Genomic DNA, 21,726 nt, shown 5'->3' on the forward strand with positions numbered 1-21,726 from the left:
TTTCCCAATATTCTATAGGTTGTAAGTGGTAGAGCTGGCTTTAGAAACTGTCAGTTTGGCTCTAAAGTCTAGCCATTCTGTTGAGCAACCTGAGAAAATCCCCTGGCACTTAGATATTACTCATAAGTGCTAGGTGCTATTTCTAATGGCTTTACGTATATTAACTGGTTTAACCCTCATAATAATCTTATAAGTAAATACTAATATTAACCTCATTTTATAGTCATGAAAGCTGAGGCGCAGGTTAAGTAATTTGCCCAAGGTTACACAGCTAGTAAGTTTCAGAGGCAGAATTTCAATCCAGGCAACTTGGTGACAAAGATTCCTTGCTTGGCTAAACTTCAGTCAGGCTGCTGAACCTTCTGTTAGGCCCATTTGTGTACTTCCTTGTACCTCCAATTTTAGCAAAGAACCCTACTAAGTTTGTTGAGCAAGAACTCCCACCCCCATCACCCTCAATATCTGATCAGATTCCTCCTCCTCCTCCTCCCCCATCCCCCAGGTGATGTCCAGTCACCCTGGCCTGTCTTTAGAAAAAATCCTGTTACGTCAGTTTAGCCAGAATCCCCCTTACCCCTGATGTTTCTTCTTAGCAATTTTCTATCCACTGGGCCCCACACTGCTCCTTGGCTGTAAATTCTCACTGGCCCATGCTGTATTTGGAGTCGAATCCAATCTATACCTATCTCCCCCACTGCAAGACCCTGTTGCAGTGGTCCCTATACCTATCACCATGGCCCTGAGTAAAGTCTTCCTTACTGTGCTTTAACAAGTATTACTGAATAATTTTTTCTTTAACACTTGCTATAGATAATACCCTTAACCATTGGTTTTTGCTTGTTTCCAAAATTTATTCATATTTAAAAATTTTAATATATTTAATCTGAGAAATGTCAAATAATACATAGCATATAAAATATGGTACTTATGTATATTACTTATATGATAAGATGTGTTTGCTTCTAGAATATAATATCTAATAAGATGTATTATTTGGGCCGGGCGCGGTGGCTCACACCTGTAATCCTAGCACTCTGGGAGGCCGAGGCAGGCGGATTGTTTGAGCTCAGGAGTTCGAGACCAGCCTGAGCAAGAGCGAGACCCCGTCTCTACCAAAAATAGAAAGAAATTAATTGGACAGATGAAAATATATAGAAAAAATTAGCCGGGCATGGTGGCGCGTGCCTGTAGTCCCAGCTACTTGGGAGGCTGAGGCAGTAGGATCACTTGAGCCCAGGAGTTTGAGGTTGCTGTAAGCTAGGCTGATGCCACGGTACTCACTCTAGCTCGGGCAAAAAAGTGAGACTCTGTCTCAAAAAAAAAAAAAAAAGAAAAGAAAAGATGTATTATTTGAATGGCAATGTGTTTGTAGCAAGGAATCCTTGTAGGGATACTGGAGATTTATTTATGTTACTACAAAAACTGATGCTAGTTCAATCATTTTCTTACGAAGATATAGATGACAAAAGATTGAAATTTCTCCTTAATATCATTCTCCAAGGTTATGTCTCAGGGGGATATTATTTTCACTGCTGAGAAATTCGATATTACAGCTATGTTTGTGTTATTGGCAGAGAGATTTTAGGTACTTATAAATTTTTCAGATATGTTACAGTAGACTTTTCTGGGTCAAATATATTCACATAAGAATGTTCAAAATATATTTGGCTTTACGAGGGGCTCTAAGTGTAGCTACAATATTTATATTTTGTACTGAAAGCTTATAAAACCACTTAATATATAAGTAGAAGTGAAATATTTACAATGGTGGAGTTTATTAAAAAGCTGTTTTTTATATAATAAATGCAACACCATTAACTTACTTGGAGGTGGGGTATGCACATAGAGTTGCAGAGTTGCTTTCCCTGCATTCCTTTTTATTTTCGTTTTGTGTTTTTTTAGAGACAGGGTTTTGCTTTGTTGCCTGTGCATGAGGGCAGTGCCATGATCATAGCTCACGGCAACCTCAAACTCCTGGACTCAAGTGATCCTCCTGTTTCAGCCTCCCGAGTAGCTGGGACTACAAGTGTGAACCACACACCCAGCTAATTTTTCTATTTTTGGTAGAGACAGGGGTCTTGCTACGTCACTCAGGCTGGTCTCAAACTCCTGACCTCAAAGCCATACTCCCACTTTGGCCTCTCAAAGTGCTAGGATTACAGGTGTGAGCCACTGCGCCTGGCCTTTTTTTTTTTTTTTTTGAGACAGAGTCTCACTCTTTTTGCCTGGGCTAGAGTGCCGTGGCGTCATCCTAGCTCACAGCAACCTCAAACTCCTGGGCTCAAGCAATCCTTCTGTCTCAGCCTCCCAAGTAGCTGGGACTACAGGCATGCGCCACCATGCCTGGCTAATTTTCTCTGTATATTTTTAGTTGTCCGATTAATTTCTTTCTATTTTTAGTGGAGACGGGGGGTCTTGCTCTTGCTCAGGCTGGTTTCGAACTCCTGAGCTCAAACAATCCGTCCGCCTCGGCCTCCCAGAGTGCTAGGATTATAGGCGTGAGCCACTGCGCCCGGCCTGTGTCTGGCCTTTAAAAACAAACAAAATAGACACACAACACACACACACACACACACACACACACACACACACACACACACACACACGGTCTCACTCTGTCACCCAGACTGGAGTGCAGTGGCACATAATAGCTCACTGAAGCCTTGAAGCGATCCTCCGCCTCAGCCTCCCAAAGTGCTGGGATTACAGGCATGAGCCACTACACCCAGCTCCTTTAATATCTTAAGATGCAGATTTGCAAAGGCCTTCAACGTTACTGATTTAGCATGACTTTAGACAATGAAGAATTTTCCATTTGGGGACTCCCTCTGGTTTTTAGGAATATCAAACTTACAACTTTCACCTTTTCAACAACTAATCTAACCATATTATATTAAATATTCACATATACTGAGAACGTTTTTCCATTGGCATCTTTTCCACTGGAATCCTATAAGCTCTATAAGGATAAATATAAAAATCTTATCCCAGGGGCATGTGTTAAACCCTTAAAATGGCAAAAATAAGAACTAGTAGAAATAAAATTTAACTAATAGTACTGGGCATGGTGGCTCACAGCTGTAATCCCAGCACTTTGAGAGCTCAAGGAGGGAAGATCACTTGAGGCCAGGAGTTCGATACCAGCGTGAGCAACACAATGAGACTCCGTTTCTACCAAAAAATTTAAAACTTAGCCGGGTTGTAGTAGTGTGCACCTATTGTCCCAGCTACTTGGGAGGCTGAGGCAGGAGGGTCACTTCAGCCTGGGAGTTTGAGGTTACAGGGAGCTATCATCACAGCACACCCCAGCCTGGGTGACAGAGCAACATGCTCCCATCTCAAAAAAAAAAAAAAAAAAATGTAACTAATAAGAAAATACAGAGATAAAAGTGGAGGTGAGAAGCTTAAGGAGAAGAAATTACATGTGTCAAATAGAAAACCAACAGAAATGAGGAAAACTTAGAAAAAAGATCAGTTAAGGCAATATCTATAGACAACAAAAAGAGCAAAATACAAGAAAAAATACAATGGGAAAGTGAAGGAAAAATTAACATAAACTAATGAGATTAATAGAAATGAAAGTAAAATTTTGAGTAAGACCAGAAGATAAAAAAACATATTTTTTTGGTCGTCTGAAAATGGGTGGTGGGAAAAAAAAAAAACCATATTTTTAACAAAAATTTCCTAACAAGAAAATTAAAATTACTGTGAGATGGTGATATTTAATACTCAAATAGCTATCCAAATAAAATATTCTATTATACAGTAAGCACCAAAGAAAAATCATAGTATAGACTGCTAGGGCTTTGGAGCAAATCCATGTCCTCTGCTATCTCCTTTTGAGAAACAGCACCTATATTGCTTCTTAGCTATGGGTAGAATATGGACATCAAGTGACCATACTAACTGAGCCTCCCTTTACAAAATGGGTGCTGTCTGGATGACAAAGCTGTAAGGTTGGGTATGCATGGCAGCAATCTATCAAATGGAAATGGTTATATAAGATATTGGACTTAGAAAAGGAAGGTAAGTACTTTCATGAAGAGTCCTTCAACAGTGACTGTTCCTCTCCCTCAACTCACATCTACTGCCTTATGTGGAGTTTCTTATAACTAATTGTTTGAGGAGGGAAAAATCCCAGCCCTGGTTTACAAATGTTCCACATGATATGCTGGTACCAACCAGAGGTGGATGGTTATATTATTATAGTTCCATTGAGATGCGGCCTTGACGGGGACTAGTAGAGGGAAATTCTCCTGATGAGCATAACTTAGAGCAACACATTTGCTTGTCCACCTTGTCTGGACCGAAACACGGTCAGAAGTACAGATCTGCACTGACTCATGGGCAGTTGCTAATGTTTGGGCTGGATGGTCAGGACAAGATTGGAAGATTGATACAAGGAGGTTTCAGGAAGAGGTATGTGGATGGACCTTTCAGAACAGGCACACAGCGTGCATATATGTGTGTCCCATGCACAAAGGGTGTCATCTGAGCAGGAGACTTTTAATAATCAGGTGAACAAAGCAACTCATTCTCTTTATGTCAGTCAGCCACTCCCCCCAGCCACGTTAATGAGTTCTCAATGGACCCCTGTGCAAAGTGATCACGTTGATCAGAGTAGAGGCTCTGTGTGGGCTCCGCAATAGGATCTTCTCACCAAGGCTGACCTTGTAGCCTTGCTACATTGCTATTGCAATGTAGCCTAACTAGCCAGCAGCACAAATCAACACTGGGTCTCTTAGCACCCTTCCTTGGAGAGACAAGCCAGCCATCTGGTGATTGATTATACTGGACCATTTCCCTCCTGGAAGGGGACAGAGATCTTTTCACTGAAATGGACATATTATTCTGGATATGGATTTCCTTTTCCTGCCTAGAATGCCAGGACCACTAGCCATGGACTTATAAAGTGCCTTATTCATTTTCATTTTATTCCACGCATTGCTTGTGATTAATAAACTCATTTCACTGCAAAAGAAATGCAACAATGGGATTATGTCCACGAAATACATTTTCTCACCGAGAAGCATATATTTTGTCACCCAGAAGTATCTGGCCTAATAGAACACTGGAATAGCTTACCGAAGACTAGGTGGTTTGGAGACAACATCCTGAAGAATGGGATGCTATCTTACAACACGCAGTGTATATCAGAGGCCAATATGTAGTGCTGTCTTTCCCATAGCCAGAATAAATACAGGAATGAAGACATGGAATTGGGAGTGACTCTTTTCACTATTATACCTACTTGCAGAAATTTTGCTTTCTGTCCCCGTAACATGGAACTCTACTGATCTGAAAGGCTTAATTCCCAGAGCAGGAATGCTTCTGTGAGGGGCCACAACAATGGTTCTGTTGAACTGGAAGATGAAACTACCACTTGGACATTTAGTGCTCCTTATGCCTCTGAACCAACAGGCAAATAAGGGAATAGCTTTATTCAATGAGGAGGTTGAGCTGGATTACAAAGGTAAAATTGAGTTACTGATATACTGCAAAGGTAAAAACGACTATGCCTTCAGTCCAGGGTTCCTGAGATCACCTCTTAGTACTTCAGTGTCCAATGGTAAAAGTTAATGGAAATGTCAGCAGCCAAATCAAGTCAGGACCATTTAGGATACAGACTCTTCAAGAATAAAGGCTTGGGTCACCTCACCAGGTACAGAACTAAGCCTAACCAAGGGCTTGACTGAAGGGAAAGGAAACATGGTATGGTGAGTGGGGAAAAAGTTATAAACGACAACTATGGTGCCATGACCAGTTATAGAAAGGAGGACTGTAGCAGATACACATATTTTCTTCATTGCTTGTTATGTATGCATATATACATATGTGAATTTGTAAGTATGAACTATTTTCTTCTTCTTCTTTTTCCTTTTATTCCTTAATACAAACCTTTTTGTAGGTTAACTTTAAAACTTAGTCTTTAGGTAACAGAAAATCAGATAAGACTGTGCCTGAATTTAAGGAGTAATTACAATAGTGTAGAGATGGGTGGTGTGATTGCCTCCCACACATGGATATAACAACTTGGGCATAATGTCTCCTCATTTTGGAGGTAGAGAAGAATGTCTTTGTACACAGGATGGTTGCATACAGGGGGAAAGGTAGAGATGTCTTGTTATACTGCAAAGGTAAAAATGACTATGCCTTCAGTCCAGGGTATTCTTGAGAGCACCTCTTACTACATCAGTGTCCAATAGTAAAAGTTAATGGAAATGTCAAATACGTGTAGAAGTTCAAATACATGTAGAAAGGTTTGTGTGGATGCATAGTGGTTAAAGAGGTTATTGTCACTCAGCCCTAACCCCACTCTGCACTCAGCTTTGTGATGTGAAGCTGGTACTCGCTATACTCTGGGACCCCATTTTGGCTTTGTTAGCTTGCTCCACCTGGCTCTGCAAGTAGGGGGTGCCAGAAGTAGACTGCAAAGCTGGAGAAAGAAGGGACTTGGCTTTTCTTTTGTCTGCTTCTTATTGGCTTCCAGTCCTTTTTCTGCTCCTCAGAGCATCACCCCAGCAGCAGCAGCCGTTCCTTTCTTTGCAGAAATTGAATCCAGTTTGCAGTTTTTCCAGCATTTGCAGAATCAGCTTCACAGGACTCCCTCAAAGACACCAGCAATGTCTCCAATTCCCTATTCAAGGCTGTCCCTCATTAATGAATCTTATGTCCCCATCATACTCCTTCCTGGATTTGGGGAAAGGGGATGAGAGCCAATGTGTAGAAACAGGAGGCTACTTTGAAGCCAGTGCTGGGCTGGTTTGGAGTAAAGAGAAAATGCCGGAGGAATGGAGCCATGGTCAGTAGTGCCATTAGTTAAAGCATCACCTTAACTAATGGGATGAAATAGAGAACAATATATTAGAGAGGGGTAGGATATAGGGAGAGAGAGTTGAAGATCAAAGAGGGAACAAAAGGCTAAAAGCAAACTGTAGAAAAAGGGTCATACTGTGCTGAAATAAAATTGAGAGACTGACAAGCCACCATGGATATTTTGGTGTGTTTCCTTATGATCTTTTTTCTATGCTTTTTATATATTTATCCAATTTTAGATTCTACATTTTTCACTTAACATTACAACATAAGCATTTCCTCTTATTACACATTATTCATCAACATTGTTTTTAATGACTGCTTAAAATCTAGTTCTTTGGTTAGATCATAATTTCTTTAACTATTTCTCTTCTAATGGGCATGTAGGTTATTTTCAATGTTTATTAAATTAACTGAAATGGCTATCTCCATGGAAGAGCTTTTTATGCATTGTATCCCTAGGATATATTCCACAAAGTAGAATTACCGTGTCAAAGAATGTGGACATTTTTAATCTTAATCTTTTAAATCTTAATTGTTACTCAAATTCTTATAGATCCACAATCTTTTGTCCACAATCCTGCAATCCAAAAAGCACTGAAAATTGAACGCATTTTTATATTTGACCTAATCTGTAATCATTTAGTGTAATACCTGAGTAGAACTGATGTGAGATGATTTATAGACTTTTAACTTTCCCACTTAGTGTGAATATTTATGTTTTTTAGAAATAGTAACATACTGATTATGAGACAGTATCTCAGAACTCAGAGTGTTAGATAATTATGTAATATTTATGCCATACAGCTTTTGTTGTTTTCAGAGATGGCCTGTTCTCTCACCCAGGCTAGAGTGCAGTGGGCATGATCATAGCTCATTGTAACCGTGAACTCCTGGGCTTAAGCAATCCTCCCACATCAGCCTCCTGAGTAGCTGGGACTACAGGTGTGCATCACCACACCTGACTAATTTTGAAAAAATGTTTTTTTAGAGATGGGGTCTTGCTATGTTGCTCAGGCTGGTTGTAAACTTTTGACCTCAAGTGATTCTCTAGATGTACAGCCTTTTGAAAAATCTCTGAATGCCTTTTTTTTTCCTAGAGTAAGGATCTCACTCTGTCACCCAAGGTGGAGTACAGTGGCATCATCACAGCTCACTGTAATCTCAAACTTTTAGGCTGAAGTGATCCTCCCACCTCAGCCTCCTGAGTAGCCAGGACTACAGGAACATGCCACCATGCCTGGCTAATTTTTAAAATTTTTTTTTAGAGATGGGGCCTTGCTGTGCTGTCCAGGCTACACTAAAACTCTTGGCCTCCTCCCACCCCAGCTTCCCAAAGTGCTGGGATTACAGGTGTGATCCACTGCGCCAGCCTCCCAAATGTCTTCTTACAAAATATATCCAGCCTTAAGGGTTTCAGATGAGGATTGTGAACCTGTACTAATAGCCAAGGCCCCAAGCCTCTCCAGAGAAAGTCCTCACCCTTGAAGCGCCCTCTGGGGGGCAGAGCAGAGCCAGAGACAGCCCCACACCCAGCCTTCCTCTGGGGAAGAGGGCACAGTCACAGTGGTCCAAGGGCCAGAAAGGTTGGAGGGGGCAGGGGCCGAGGGTCACAGGAAGTAGGCAGCCACAGGCTTCTTGGAGGGGATGCCCCGGGTCTCTTGGGGAGCGGCCTCGAAGATGATGAAATCTTTCTGGAGATGCTCGTCCAGCTCCAAGATGGCTGCCACGTTCCCACAGCTGTAGCAGTAGTTGGGTGCTGACCACACAGCGAGCACGGTCTCATTGAAGTGCCACTTGTAACCTTCCATCATTAGTCGGTGGGCCCAGCAGATCATGTCAGTGTCATTGGCTGCATTGAACTGGGCCACCATGTCACTGCCAAATAGGTAGCCGGCCCCACGTGGGCTCACACCCCAGCCTGTTGTGTCTCCAGGGTCGGACCAGAGGAGTTGCACATGGGCCCGTCATGAGGCACCTCTTGCTTTCGGTCAATCGTCCGGATCTGGTCCAGGGTGTGGATAGAGGGGATAGGCCCCCATGCACACAGATCTTGCCATCCATGATGGCTGACAGGCTGAGGCAGTCAAAGATCTTGGTGCAGTAGCGCCACACAGTCACCGAGCTGTATTTGCGCAGGCACTTGTCATAGAAGCCGTAGACCTGGGTGATCTGGCGGCTCTCGTGGTTGTCACAGATCAGGGTGATGCGGTCAGGACAGCGAAACTTAAGTGCCAGCAGCAGGAGGAACGTTTCGCGCTATAGAAGCCACGGTCCACAAAGTCCCCCATGAAGAGGTAGTTGGTCTCAGGGACGTCACCACCCACTCTGAACAGCTCCTTGAGGTCATAGAATTGTCCATGTATGTCACCACATACTGTGACTGGCGAGTCCACCCTCTGCACGTTGCTCTCCTCTACCAAGATCTCTCTGGCCTTAGCACACAGGGCCTTGACTTCTCCTTAATGAGCTCGCAGCGCGGCAGCTGTTCGATCTGCCGGTCCAGGTAGCTGATCTCCACCGTGGCCCACCCCCGGCGCGGGTCAGAGTTGGGGCTGCCGCCCCCTCCGCACCGCACAGGGGTCTCCGCCGCTACGACTCCGGCTCCGGCACTCGGAGCACATTACAACAATGCGCTGGATGCCTTAATTAAAAAAAAAATTTGCCAAACTTTACACGATATTATGGGCTGAATTGTGTCTCTCCCTCTTCTCAAATTCGTATGTTGAAGTTCTAACCCCCAGTGTCTCAGAATGTGACTGGGTTTGGAGACAGGGTCTTTAAAGAGGTGACTGAATTAAAATGAGGTCTTTAGGGTAGGCCCTAATCCAGTGGCTAGTATCCTTATAAGGAGAGTAGTTGACACGGACACACAGAGGGAAGACCATGTGAAGACAGAAGGGCCATCCACAGCCAAGGAGAGACCTCAGAAGAAACCAACCCTGCTGATATCTTGATCTCAGACTTCCAGCTTCCAGAACTGTGAGCAAATAAATTTTTGTTGTTTATACCACCCATACTTTGTTACTTTGTTATGGCACCCTAGAAAACCAATACTGCACAAGTAGTCACATACTGTTTTTATAAGCAACAAAATCAGATACCAACCAAGCAAACAAAAACCACACAAATGAACCTTTTAAAATGTGATGCTTTCACGGTTGTAGCTTATTGTTATACTTCATTTTTAGTTCTTTCTCTCAGGGAAGGTTTGTAGCTCAATCCTCCCCTAGTTATCCCATTTTTTCTCAATTTCAGTTGGTAAACAAGATGGCACTTCTCATTTCAGGCATTAGCTCCTATTGCCTAATAATTATATATAATGTTAATATATAGTTTTTAATTGTTATTGTTTACCTAATAAATTCAGGACTAATCAGAGGAAAACGGGGTCTCTGAGATCCCACTGTTAGTCTTCTGATCTAAGACAGGGGCGCTCATTCTTTTTACTCACCTCCACAGAGAACAGATTACTGTTCACCTGTGCATAGGATCATATACACAGTTTCAGTAACTACTCCAGCCTTTCCTATTCTAGAAAGCATATTGGAATGGAAATGGGACCGTATCAATGATCTAGGGATTATAATTTTTAAAAAAGTAAATCATTAGGGCTGGGCACGGTGGCTCACACCTATAATCCAGCACTCTAGGAGGCTGAGGTGGGAGGATCGCATGAGCTCAGGAGTTCGAGACCAGCATGAGCAAGAACGATAGCCCGGCTCTACTAAAAATGGAAAAATTAGCCAGGCGCAGTGACGTGAACCTGTAGTCCTACCTACTTGGGAGGATGAGGCAGGAGGATCGCTTGAGCCTAGAGGCGTTGTGGTTGCAGTGAGTTATGATGATGCCACTACACTCTAGCCAGGGCGACAGAGTAAGACTCTGTCTCAAAAAAAAGAAAAAAAAATTAAAAAACAGTAAATTAGAAAATTTCAGCACTTTATTGTTAAATTGTTCAAACTATTGTTAAGTGCTTGTGTCACTTTACAAGTGATCCTAATGAACTACATGTCTAAAGTACTGAACTCATTTAATATATTGAAAAGACATCTGAATCGGTAAGAACCTGGGCCACTCTAGTGATAAAGATCTTTCTATTCTCCATCAGCCACTCTTCCAGATAGTAGAGAAATACTTTTAGGAAAAGGTGTGACCTTTTGAGGTGAAATAGGAGGAATAGCTCCTGCATTAATGTCACCATGTAAGCCTAGCATAGGCAGAAAATTTTTTAAGAGGAACACCAATAAATGGGAGGCAGCTGGTATAGTGCAAACGCATGTGCTTCTGCGCTCTACAAAAATTGGATTCCTGGTTCTTCTACAAGGACTTGCAGAATTGTAAAGTTCATTTTGAAGGGTTGCTATAAATTTCAGCATTTATTGACCATCCATTGCACGCAATTTGCTTAAAAGGTTGTAAATCTCTATTAAAAAAAACCTTATTCAAGAATTGTGACACAAGTGAATGTATTAATTCTCAGAATATTTATCGAGTGCCTACTATGTGCCGTACTGTTCTAGAGGCTGGAGATGCTACAATGAAAACACTAAATAAAAGTTCTTGCCCTTCTTGAGTTTATGATTCAGAAGTGGAGCTTACTTTCTAGTGATGGAGATTATACTCTAGTAAAATAGTGATTTGCAGTATTAGGGATTTTTAGAGTGCTTGATTTAGTTTCGATTTAAAAATACATTGTTGCCATCACTTTTCTTGTCAGTCTCCTTGAAGTTCCATCCAGTTGAGGAATTTAAAAAGGTCATAATGCTTTAGACTTGGATAAAGCTGTGATAACAGTTTTAACTCATTTATTTTACATATGAAAAAAAATGAAGTGACTCAACTAAGTTTACCCATTGCATTACTGAGAGATTGAATACTAGATCTTAGATCTCAGATTTCATTCTCTTGTATACTCTCCTCAGTCATATTCCTCATGGTTTCTGAATCCAGATCTGAGTCATGAGAAGCGATATTTGCAAAAAGTGCTGATGGTGAAGAGTTCACACAATGTTATAAATTGGAGTGATTTGGTTAATCAGAAAGCATGGCTTGGTGAAAGACTAGTAGGATACCTGAGCTTTAATCCTGGCTTGTTCATTAAAGAGAAACCATTTAACCTGAGCCCTAAATTCATTGTCTTTAAAATGAAGAGATAGGCCAGGGCACTGGTGGCTCATGCCTGTAATCCTAGCACTCTGGCAGACCAAGGTGGGAGGACTGCTTGAGCTCAGGCGTTGGAGACCAGTCTGAGCAAGAGAAACCCAAAAATTAGCCAGGTGTGGTGGTGTGTGTCTATAGTCCCAGCTACTCAGGAGGCTGAAGCAGGAGGATCACTTGAGCCCAGGAGTTTGAGGTTGCTGTGAGCTAGGCTACTGCCATGAAACTCTAGGCTAAGCAAAAGAGTGAGACTCTGTCTCAAAAAAAAAAGGGATAGACTATGGATTTACTTATGATTTTTCTACTTTATAATGGGTTTATCAAAGTATTAAATGCATTATCGACCTATGATATTTTCAACTTAGAATGAGTTTATCAGGACATAAATTGATGAGCACCTGCGTTTGCACAGCACTTTGAGTCATTTGAAATGTGCATTTGTGTAAAAAGATTTATTAAAAATGCCTGACACACAGTGCTCAAGAAATGTTATTCTAATCACATAACCACCTCATGTATTAATATTAATAAATGCCATTTTGCAGATGAAGTTGAGAATTACAGAAATTACGCAAAATTTCCTTAAGTCTACCAGTTAAAGAAAAAGGGAAGCAGGTTGAAAACCATGGACTTTGGACTGTACTATTTCCTTTGTAGTTTAGCTATAAAATTATTTTACAGGAATTCGGACTTGATGTAAACCCAGAAAGATGGGCAGAAACAGGACAGTTAGAGACAAGAGGGAAATATTTGATAATGAAATATTCCCTTTGTAGCAAAGCAGCTGCTATTAGGGAAAAAGAAATCAAAAATAAAAACAAATAAAAAAAAAGAAAAGAAAGAAGTAATCCCTTAGTATGAAGGAAAAGTTCTGGTAAGGGAATGAATGAGTTTCCTCTACAGTCTTTGTCCTCGTCGTCCTGTTTCCGAGGAGAGGGATGGAAAGGTAGGGAAGATGTGTGACAGGCTTTGAATACCAGGCTAAGGAATCTGAGAGCCCTTAGCAGTTTTTGATCAGAGTGGAGGCATAATGTTAACAACATTTTATTATTAATCTGGTTGTGGATTACTGAATAGATTGGGGAGGTGGGAATGGAGCTTCAGAGGCCAGTTAGATGGCTGTTGCTAGAGCATGGGGGCCTCCAGTATGTCGAGGTAAAGAAACCTGAGGGGAAGGTGGTGTTTTCTTAGTTAACAGACAGCGTTTAAGGTACATGCAAACTCCTTCTTTTAAAAGAAGCTACTGCAGAGGCCTGTAAGGCCAAAAGAATGAGTTTGGAATTAAAGCAGGGTTAGACTCCTGGTTTTGTCATTTTAAAATTATGTAACCTAATGGCCTCGGTTTCGTTTCCTCTAAATTAAGGGTGACAATCCTTACTTGGTAGAGCATTTGTGTGCATAAAACCAAACAGTGCTTCAAGGCATCCAACAATGGCGCTCAGTGTTGGTTCCCACCTTCCGCCAGGTATCCTTCGGGCGGGGGCCGGGTAGCCAAGGACCGCTGTGTCCAGGAAAGCGGTTCTACCCAGAGACCCCGCGCGGGCACTCCTGTCCCGAGCTCGGCTGGCCTCCGAACGCCTGCCCCACCTTGGAGCGGACTTCGCACGGGATGACGGAGCATCCGCGCCAGCCAGCAGGACAGACGTTTCCCCCCAACAGCGGCTCCGGGACGCACAGCAGCCCCCACCTGCCCGGGGTGCCGAGGGGAAGCGGAGGAACAGGGCGGAGAGGTGGCGATAACACCCGAGGCCGCAGCGGCCACTCCCGCACCGCCCGCCAGCGAACTCACCGCGGGTGCTGGGCCGCGCTGGCCGCGTTTGAAGTCTCCGGCGCAGCCGCTGGTTGGCGGGCGCGGATCACGTGCGCCCAGGCAGGAGTTTCCCCGACAGCTGGAGGCTGCGTGGGATCCGGCGGCGGCTCCCGAGCGCGGCGGTGCGGCCTTCCCCGCCCCCTCCCACCTCCCCCGCCCGCTTCCGCCCGGCTTATTATCCTCTGTATTGACAAACAGAGCGGCCGCGGCGGAGACTCTCGGCGTGTACTGGTAGCCAAGACATGGGAGACAAGAAGAGCCCCACCAGGTAACAGCGCCCGGGCCCTCGGGCCCGGACTGTGCAGGCGGCAGGGCCCTCACGCCGGGCTTCGGGGCGGCCGTCTCGCTCGCCGCCCGGGCACCGGGGCGAGAACGGGGGCGGCGCCACTGCTGCGCGAGCGCTGCCTCGTGAGGGGCCGGCGCCGGCCGCCCCACAATGGGGCCGCGATGGCGGCGGCGGCCGGAGCGGCAGCCCGGGTGTCAGAGTGGCGGCGGCGACGACTGCAGCCGCACTCGCGCCTTCCTCCTTCCTGACTCCCCTCCCCCTCCGAGCCGGAGCGCGGTGCGCCGGGGGCCAGCGGGGCGGGGGTCGCGGAATGGGGGCGGGGCGGGGGCGGCCTGGAGGCCCCGGCGCAGGGCGCGGCCTGCTGGTGACCCCGCGCCGCGTCGTGTCCGGGTTGTGTCCTGCAGGCCGAAGCGGCAGCCGAAACCGTCCTCGGATGAAGGTTACTGGGACTGTAGCGTCTGCACCTTCCGGAATAGCGCCGAGGCCTTCAAGTGCATGATGTGCGATGTGCGGAAGGGCACCTCCACCCGGTGAGTCCCGGGCCTGCCCCGCGCGCCGCCGGCCTGCAGGGTCGCGGCGCGGAGGACGCCCCTGCGGCTGCCGCCTCCCCCGCCCCCCACGGGACACTCTCAGTCCCGGCTGGAGGAGGCCAGACTGAGGTGGTGGCCGCGATAGGATTTGGGTCACATTGATCGCGACCCAAGCGATGCTTTGTGGTGAGGGGTAATTGAAGAGACTGCATCGTTTTTTGGCTGCCAAGAGAGAATAAATTATTTAAGGGAGGCATTAGCTACTGCGATTTAATTCCTATCGCTGGGTGTAATGCCTTTCTACCCACTCCGGGTATAAAAATGTTGGCTGCACTACTGTGTTAGTGTGAAGGAATCAAGGAAAAACCATGATTTCCTCTTCAGGAGCAAAGGATGTAATTTAATTTCATTTCTCAAAAAAGTATCTGATCTTAGAATACACAATAAATTAAACTTATTTCTGTAGACGGATGTCCGGAAGGGTCAGATCAAGGTTTTGTTTAGTGTTTTTATTTCAGTTCTTTAATATTTTCTAAATAAATAGTTGGAGATGAGCCCAGTCGCAGGAACTTATTTTTACTAAAAGTATCTGAATATTTTAGTTTGATTAAATGGTAATCTATTACATAAATGAGATAAAAGGATTTCTATTTTCAGTCTTAAGTTTATTTTATTGTATACTTACAGTATAATAATTCCGTCTTTTAAAAAACCACTTAAGTGAATTAAGTGGATAAAGAAAATCATCCAGGAAATTCAAAGTCAGTGGCATTCTTGATCTGCCAGCACTTAGTCATAGAACTCCTTCACCTTCGTAGGAAGGTAGCCTTTGAATTAATTCATTATAATCCTGTGATATAATCCTAGATTTATAGCTTAATATTTAGATAAATAATATATTTGGGTATTACAAAGTCCATTAGAAACTAAACTATCACAGTGAGCATACTAATATGTTTTACTGTTGTTTTGAAAAAGAGAGCCTATATAATATTGACATTAAATATTTAGTAGAAGTTAGATTTTTTAAATATGAGGTACTTCATTTTTTTAAACACCATTTACAGACTTAAATTTTTTAGATATAGAGACAGAAATGGTTGGCAATAACTTAAAATTTTAAAGTTTTCTCAGTTAAGTTAGCCACTTTTTGTATGCCTGGTTTTTGTAAGTTATAATATGATTTTTGTATATTAATTCCCATTTACATTGGGTACAATATTTTGAACATTTTTCATGTTCAAAAGCAAACTTTCAAATATAATAACTAAATTTAGGGGAATATAAAAAAAATTCCAGAAACAAAAAAAGCACCTATTTGTTTAAATGATTGTGGTTACTGTTTTTGGACCCGTGATTTAAGTATTTTGAAAAGCAGTATCTTTATGTCTGTGTAAGGTTGGATTTGGTTTACAATATATTTGTATATCTATGTTAGTACTTTGTACTTTTTAAAATGCTCAAAAAACAATTTTTAGAGTATTTGTTTTTTGGAGGCAGGAACATTAAAGTGGAGACAATTATTATAATCTAAATCTCTGGTACTATATTATTGCTTTTTGTTGTTCCCTCTCTATTTTCTTGTAGCCATTAGAAAAATACTGAAACTAGAAGAGCCTGTATGTTTATTTGCAGGGACAGCAAGGAAGGGGGGAAGCTGGTGTCCTACTCCACAGCCAGTCTTGGGGTTAGAGGAACCCTGAGAAATAGAGTAGGTGGTGGCAGCTCAGAAGAGAAGAAACAGGCCGAATACCTGGCACCTGGAAGAAGAAGGAATATAGTGCACAGGGGAATTGGCCCAGGACAGAGAAGTGGGCCTAGTTTAAAAGAGGCTTGAGGCCCACATGGGGGCCCCTGACATTTTTTACCAGTACATCTGAGCTCTTGTAGATCCAATTTTTAGTGGTGGAAACATTACTTGAGGAGGACTCAGAGAAGCATTGTCATTTGGATTGAAACTGAAGAGGCTCTGGGCAACTCACCAGAAATCTAAGGGACACTCTGTTCCTAAAAGTAAGTGTTCTACACTACAACCCTCTCAGCTTCTTCCTTCCTCTCTCTGAATTGTCTCTTTTGATTTTGGCCCCTAAGTTAAACCTAAGAGCTCTAATTTCTCTGTTATCTATTATTTTCCTACTGCTGTTTCTGAAATTCAGAGTGGAATCTATGTTTGGATAGAACAATGGAACAGGGTATCGTTAATAGGGCAGAGATATTGATTGCACCACAAAATATTTCCCTCCCTGATAATGTTAGAAAAACAGGATTAAAGGACTGCACAACGTTGTTGAGAAGAAAAAGTTTGAGTAGTTGGAAGAAATAATTCTCCACAAGTGACATGTTAATTAACAGGATAATTTCAAGAATAAGGTTGGCAAGTACCGAAGTAGGACTGATAGCTGCACAGCAGAAGGATGCTTGCTAATGACTTGTTCGTGTGACCGACAGACAGGATTTGAATCCCTTGGGTCAGACTGACCTTTGAACTGATTCTGTCTCAGTTGCCAAATGTGAGGCCAAGGCTAAGCTATTCTAGACATTTGGAAAAAAGTTCTCTTTTTAAACCTCCAGAGAAGATTTGAGTTCACGGTCTCCCTTTCAAGTCTTTACTGACAATATATATTTTTTTCTTTAAAGAATATCTAGTTTAAATCCTTTATATTGTAACAGAAGACCATTTCCTTTGACTATATCCTTGGTAGGTCATGTTGTTACAGAATGAAGTTACATTCATAGCATGTATTACAAAACGAAACGTTGATTTGATGTAACTTCAGTTCCTCAATTGATATATTCTTTAAATTAATGTCATTTCTATGATTGAATTTCAATTTTGTACTTGCTGGCCTTAATTCATTTAAATTTGATTACTCTCTTTTTAAATCCAGGGTCTGAAGAACTAGATAGTTCAAGTACCTGAAATTTTTTACATTGTGTTTTTTTGAGGGAAACAATGATAAATGTCAAACTGACAGGAAAGATTTTTGTACCTTTTTTTCTGTTTTTTTTTTTTAACTGTCATCTATTTGTCCAGAAGGAAAAATTTTAAAAAGAAAAATAATGCTACAGTGACAAATTATTTTCAAATGTGCTGCACAGCCTCCTTCTTTATATCTAAAGTTCTTATAAGGCAATAAATATCCCAAATATAAGAAACTTCAAGAAACTAGTAAATAAGAACCATTCTGCATCATGGAGAAAATAAAATATTAAGGATAGCCTGTGTGAGGGTGGTGATCAATGTATGATGATTCAGTTAAGGCTAGTTGTATCTATTGCTACGTCTTCACATAGGAATGGAAAATTACTGCTTAATTCAGATGGCAAATATTTAGAAATGAAAATGGTAGAGTTATTTGTTTTGGTCTTAAACTGTGGTCTAAATGAGAACCTATTAAATATTAATAATACCTAGTCCATAGCAAGCTTTTGAGTGTAACAGGTAATATTATATTTTCTCAGAGTATATTACAATAGTTCTTTAGGTTTCTGATAGGTGTTAGAGAGCTGAGAAAAAGAGTTCTCATAGTAGAAAGAGTAGTAGGTGTTGTACTAGGAGTTTGGTAACCTGGGTTCATATCTCATTTCAACCACTTCAACATTTGGCATTCAGCAAATGTTTATTGAGCATCTTATACAAGGGCAGAGGTTAGGGACTGGACATACAATAGGAGCAAAATGGATGTTTCTTTGTTTCTTTAACATTTTACGGTTTTGTTATCAAATCAGAAACACTTAGAACTGTACCAAATTTTGTATGTGAGGTAGTGTTAGTAAATCTTTATGTGTAAGCTGAAGAGGTGAAACTTCTTCATTTAAAAAAAAAAATCTTGTTTATAACTGAACACAGTATTATGGTAAGGATCTGACTTTTGGTAAAAAGAATATAAAATTCACGTTTGAAGAAACCTTAAGGAAACCAACTATTATCTGATGAAAATCTTTTCAGTGTCATTGTTGTCTTTTCATATTGCCTTCTACTAATTTGCGGTTTAGTACCAGTTCTGCTAGATTCTTGGTGTGGGAATGAGAAAAAAATTGAGCACCCTTATAAGTCCATTTTTTAGAAATATATGGTTCCTGCTCCTCCCTTACCTATCTGAGGAGCCTTTCCAGCAACCACTTAGTTGTTGTTCAGAGACTCCTCATTCTAGGAGGTTTCTTGTTTTGTTTTTTGTCCTCCCTTTAACTTAGAGTACACACATGGGGTCATGGTTTACAGGGGAATTTTGAAAGTAATTAGTGCTTAGATAATCTGGATTTCAAAGTGTGGTCTGAGGAACACTGGGGATTCCTGAAACCCTTTCAGTCACTGAGGTCTAAACAATTTTCATAATGATTTGAAGATATTATTTGCCTTTTTCACTGTGATGGCGCAGAAGCAGTGGTGGGTAAAACTGCCAGCACCTTAGCATGAATCAAAGCAGTGACACCAAATTGTAATCTTCATCACTGTGCACATGCAATAAAAATAATGCCAGTTTCATTTAAGAATATCCTTGATGAAGCAGTAAAAGTTATTAATTTTATTAAATCTCATGTCTTTTTTAATATTCTGTGTGGCATAATGGGAACTACACATAGAGCACTTCTGCATACTGAAGTACAGTGGTTGATTCAGAAGAAAGCACTTGAGTAGTTCGACTTGCAAGCAGACCTAGCTGCTTTTTTCACAGAACATCATTTTTATTTGAAAGACTACCTGACAGACTTGTTATTCAGATTTGGATATTTAGCATGTACTTTCTTGAAAGCAAATACAATAAATCTGTCACTTCAAGGAAAATAATTGGTAATATTTGTTGCCGGTGTTAATAAATCATTCAAGTGAAAGTTACAATTTTTGAAAACTGTAACCATAACAGTGAGCTTTAGAGCATCTGAGTAAAGACTTTTCTGATAAGATTGGCAGTGATATCAATGAATATAATTTCTGATATTTTATCATGAAATGTGTCAAAATTTGGAAGATCTGCATGATTTAGTAAACCAGTATTTCCCAGTAACCAATGTTAGATCTTACAAAACCATGCATGGATAATCCACTCAAGGTATAAAATGCCGGTGGATTTTAAGGGAACACTGCGAAAACTTCATTGATATAGTTTGAGATTTCACTTTGCAAATAACCTTTGAGAAACACCTGTCTCTTTTTATGTGGAATCAAAGAAGAATATCCATTATGATCTGAAAATGCTATTAAGCTACTTTTTGAACCACACATCTGTGGTATTTTCTTCATATTCTTGGACCAAAACAACATCTGCAACAAATTGAATGTAGAGACAGGACAATCCAGATGTCTTCTATTAAGCCAGATGTTTGAGGTTTGCAAAAATATACAACAATGCTGCTCTTCACACAAAATTATCTTTGTTTTGGAAAATGTAGGATTTTTCATAAAATTATCACTTGTGATGGATTTTTTAAATGAGCTAATAAATACATATATATTTTTCTCAGTTTTTATTTCTAATATAGTAAACATTGATAGATAAGACCCACGTAAATAAAAGCTCCTTTAAATTTCAAGAGTATAAAGAGATCCTGAGACTAAAAGGATTGTGAATTCCTGGTCTATAGAGTTTTACAGGCTTGAGGTTATACAGGCAACAGATTTACTTCAGCAGCCATTCTTTTTCTTTCCTTTATCCTTTATCGTGTGAGGTCCGATAACTAGTGACTTGGTTGTTAAACTCAGTGGCCTAATCTCAGCCTCTTCTTTTGATGTCACCTCTGAAGTTTTTGGTGTTAGTGGCCTTTTTTTTTTTTTTTTTGAATTGAAACTCTCCTTCCTTGATGTTTCTGTAATAATACTCCTTTTTCACAGTTTTTCTTGTACATCTCTGAAATCAGTTTCTGCTTACCCAAACCTGATTATTTTTTTATATTCCTAACTTTGTGGCATAAACTCCTTTCTGGAATCTAAGCTAGAAACTATCATTGTTTCAAGTTTGATTCTAATTCATCCTCCTCCCTCATGTCCTGTTTTCCTCTGGATGGTCTCACATCTATCCTTTTTCCAATTTATGTAGCTATAGTTCAGAAGCCCATATCATTTGTCTCATGAGCTATTGGACAAATTGGTCTCTCCTCCAGAATGCTGCTAACATAATCTTCATCGTCTTTTTTGAAACCTGATTGTGTTGGTCCTTCTATATTTAAAAAAAAATTTTTTTGAGGCCTCTTCAGTGGCTACTGAGTAAAGGATGAGCTCCTGAGCATGGTGTTCAAGGCTGTAATAATCTGTCTCTAACCTAACTTCCTAGCTTCATTTCCTGTGGCATATCCTAATCAATTCCATGCTATATCAGCACTGAAGTATTTTTATCAGATGGTACTTCTCAAAGCAACTTGCTAGGATTACCCTCCCTCCACCCCCAGCTATCATACTGATTCTATAATATGTATGTGCAGTCATGTGCCACGTAACAATGTTTCGGTCAACAACAGACCACACGTACCATGGTGGTCCCAAAAATTATAATACCATATTTTTACTGTACCTTTTCTATGTTTAGATACATAAATACTTACCATGGTGTTACAGTTGCCTACGGTATTCAGTACAGTAGAATGTACAGGTTTGTAGCCTAGGACCAATAGAATAGGCATGGGCATGTAGTATACTATACCATCTAGGTTTGTTTAAGTACACTCTATTATGTTCCCACAATGAAGAAATTGCCTAACAGTGAATTTCTCACAATGTATCCCTGTTGTTAAATGACACATGACTGTATGCATATATAGTTATTCTTAGAGAATCACCATGTTGTAATATGTCTAGATATTTATCTGCCCTATAGGGCAGAGACTGTCTATTTCCAGAAGCTAATAAAGTACCTGAAATATTATAGATATTTTAACTTTTTCAATTAATGTTCCTTTTAACTTGACTGTTGCTGTTTGACACCTAACATTGCTTTTCCAATAATTCTTTTTTTTTTTTTTTTTGAGACAGAGTCTCACTGTGTTGCCAGGGCTAGAGTGCCGTGCCGTTATCCTAGCTCACAGCAACCTGAAACTCCTGGGCTCAAGCGATCCTACTGCCTCAGCCTCCCAAGTAGCTGGGACTACAGGCATGCGCCACCATGCCCAGCTAATTTTTTCTATATATTTTT

At 41.3% G+C, this 21,726-nt stretch overlaps 1 protein-coding gene and 1 pseudogene across 5 annotated transcripts in view; one reads left to right on the top strand and one right to left on the bottom strand.

Moving 5' to 3' along the window:
* Positions 1 to 8,405: 8,405 nt before the first annotated feature.
* On the bottom strand, positions 8,406 to 13,597 carry LOC105805492 (annotated as a pseudogene). The gene is made up of 2 exons (XR_001137217.1): positions 13,432 to 13,597; positions 8,406 to 9,420 (listed from the first exon to the last, which is right to left on the bottom strand). The product of XR_001137217.1 is annotated as a serine/threonine-protein phosphatase 4 catalytic subunit pseudogene (transcript).
* A 247-nt stretch (positions 13,598 to 13,844) lies between these two features.
* YAF2 (YY1 associated factor 2) overlaps positions 13,845 to 21,726 on the top strand; it is an 83,483-nt gene continuing 75,601 nt past the window's right edge. Inside the window, exons 1-3 of one of the 4 annotated variants that reach the window (XM_012638504.1) lie at positions 13,960 to 14,054; positions 14,477 to 14,602; positions 16,238 to 16,609. In XM_012638504.1, the coding sequence (XP_012493958.1) occupies positions 14,029 to 14,054; positions 14,477 to 14,602; positions 16,238 to 16,439 (354 nt within the window). In that variant the 5' untranslated portion in view covers positions 13,960 to 14,028 and the 3' untranslated portion in view covers positions 16,440 to 16,609. Of the gene's footprint in view, positions 14,055 to 14,476; positions 14,603 to 16,237; positions 16,610 to 21,726 lie in introns of those variants that run through there. The other 3 variants (XM_012638502.1, XM_012638501.1, XM_012638503.1) reach the window with 3 other exon arrangements.

Source organism: Propithecus coquereli, unplaced genomic scaffold, assembly GCF_000956105.1.
Source record: "Propithecus coquereli isolate 6110/MARCELLA unplaced genomic scaffold, Pcoq_1.0 Scaffold13, whole genome shotgun sequence".
Lineage (NCBI taxonomy): Eukaryota > Metazoa > Chordata > Mammalia > Primates > Indriidae > Propithecus > Propithecus coquereli.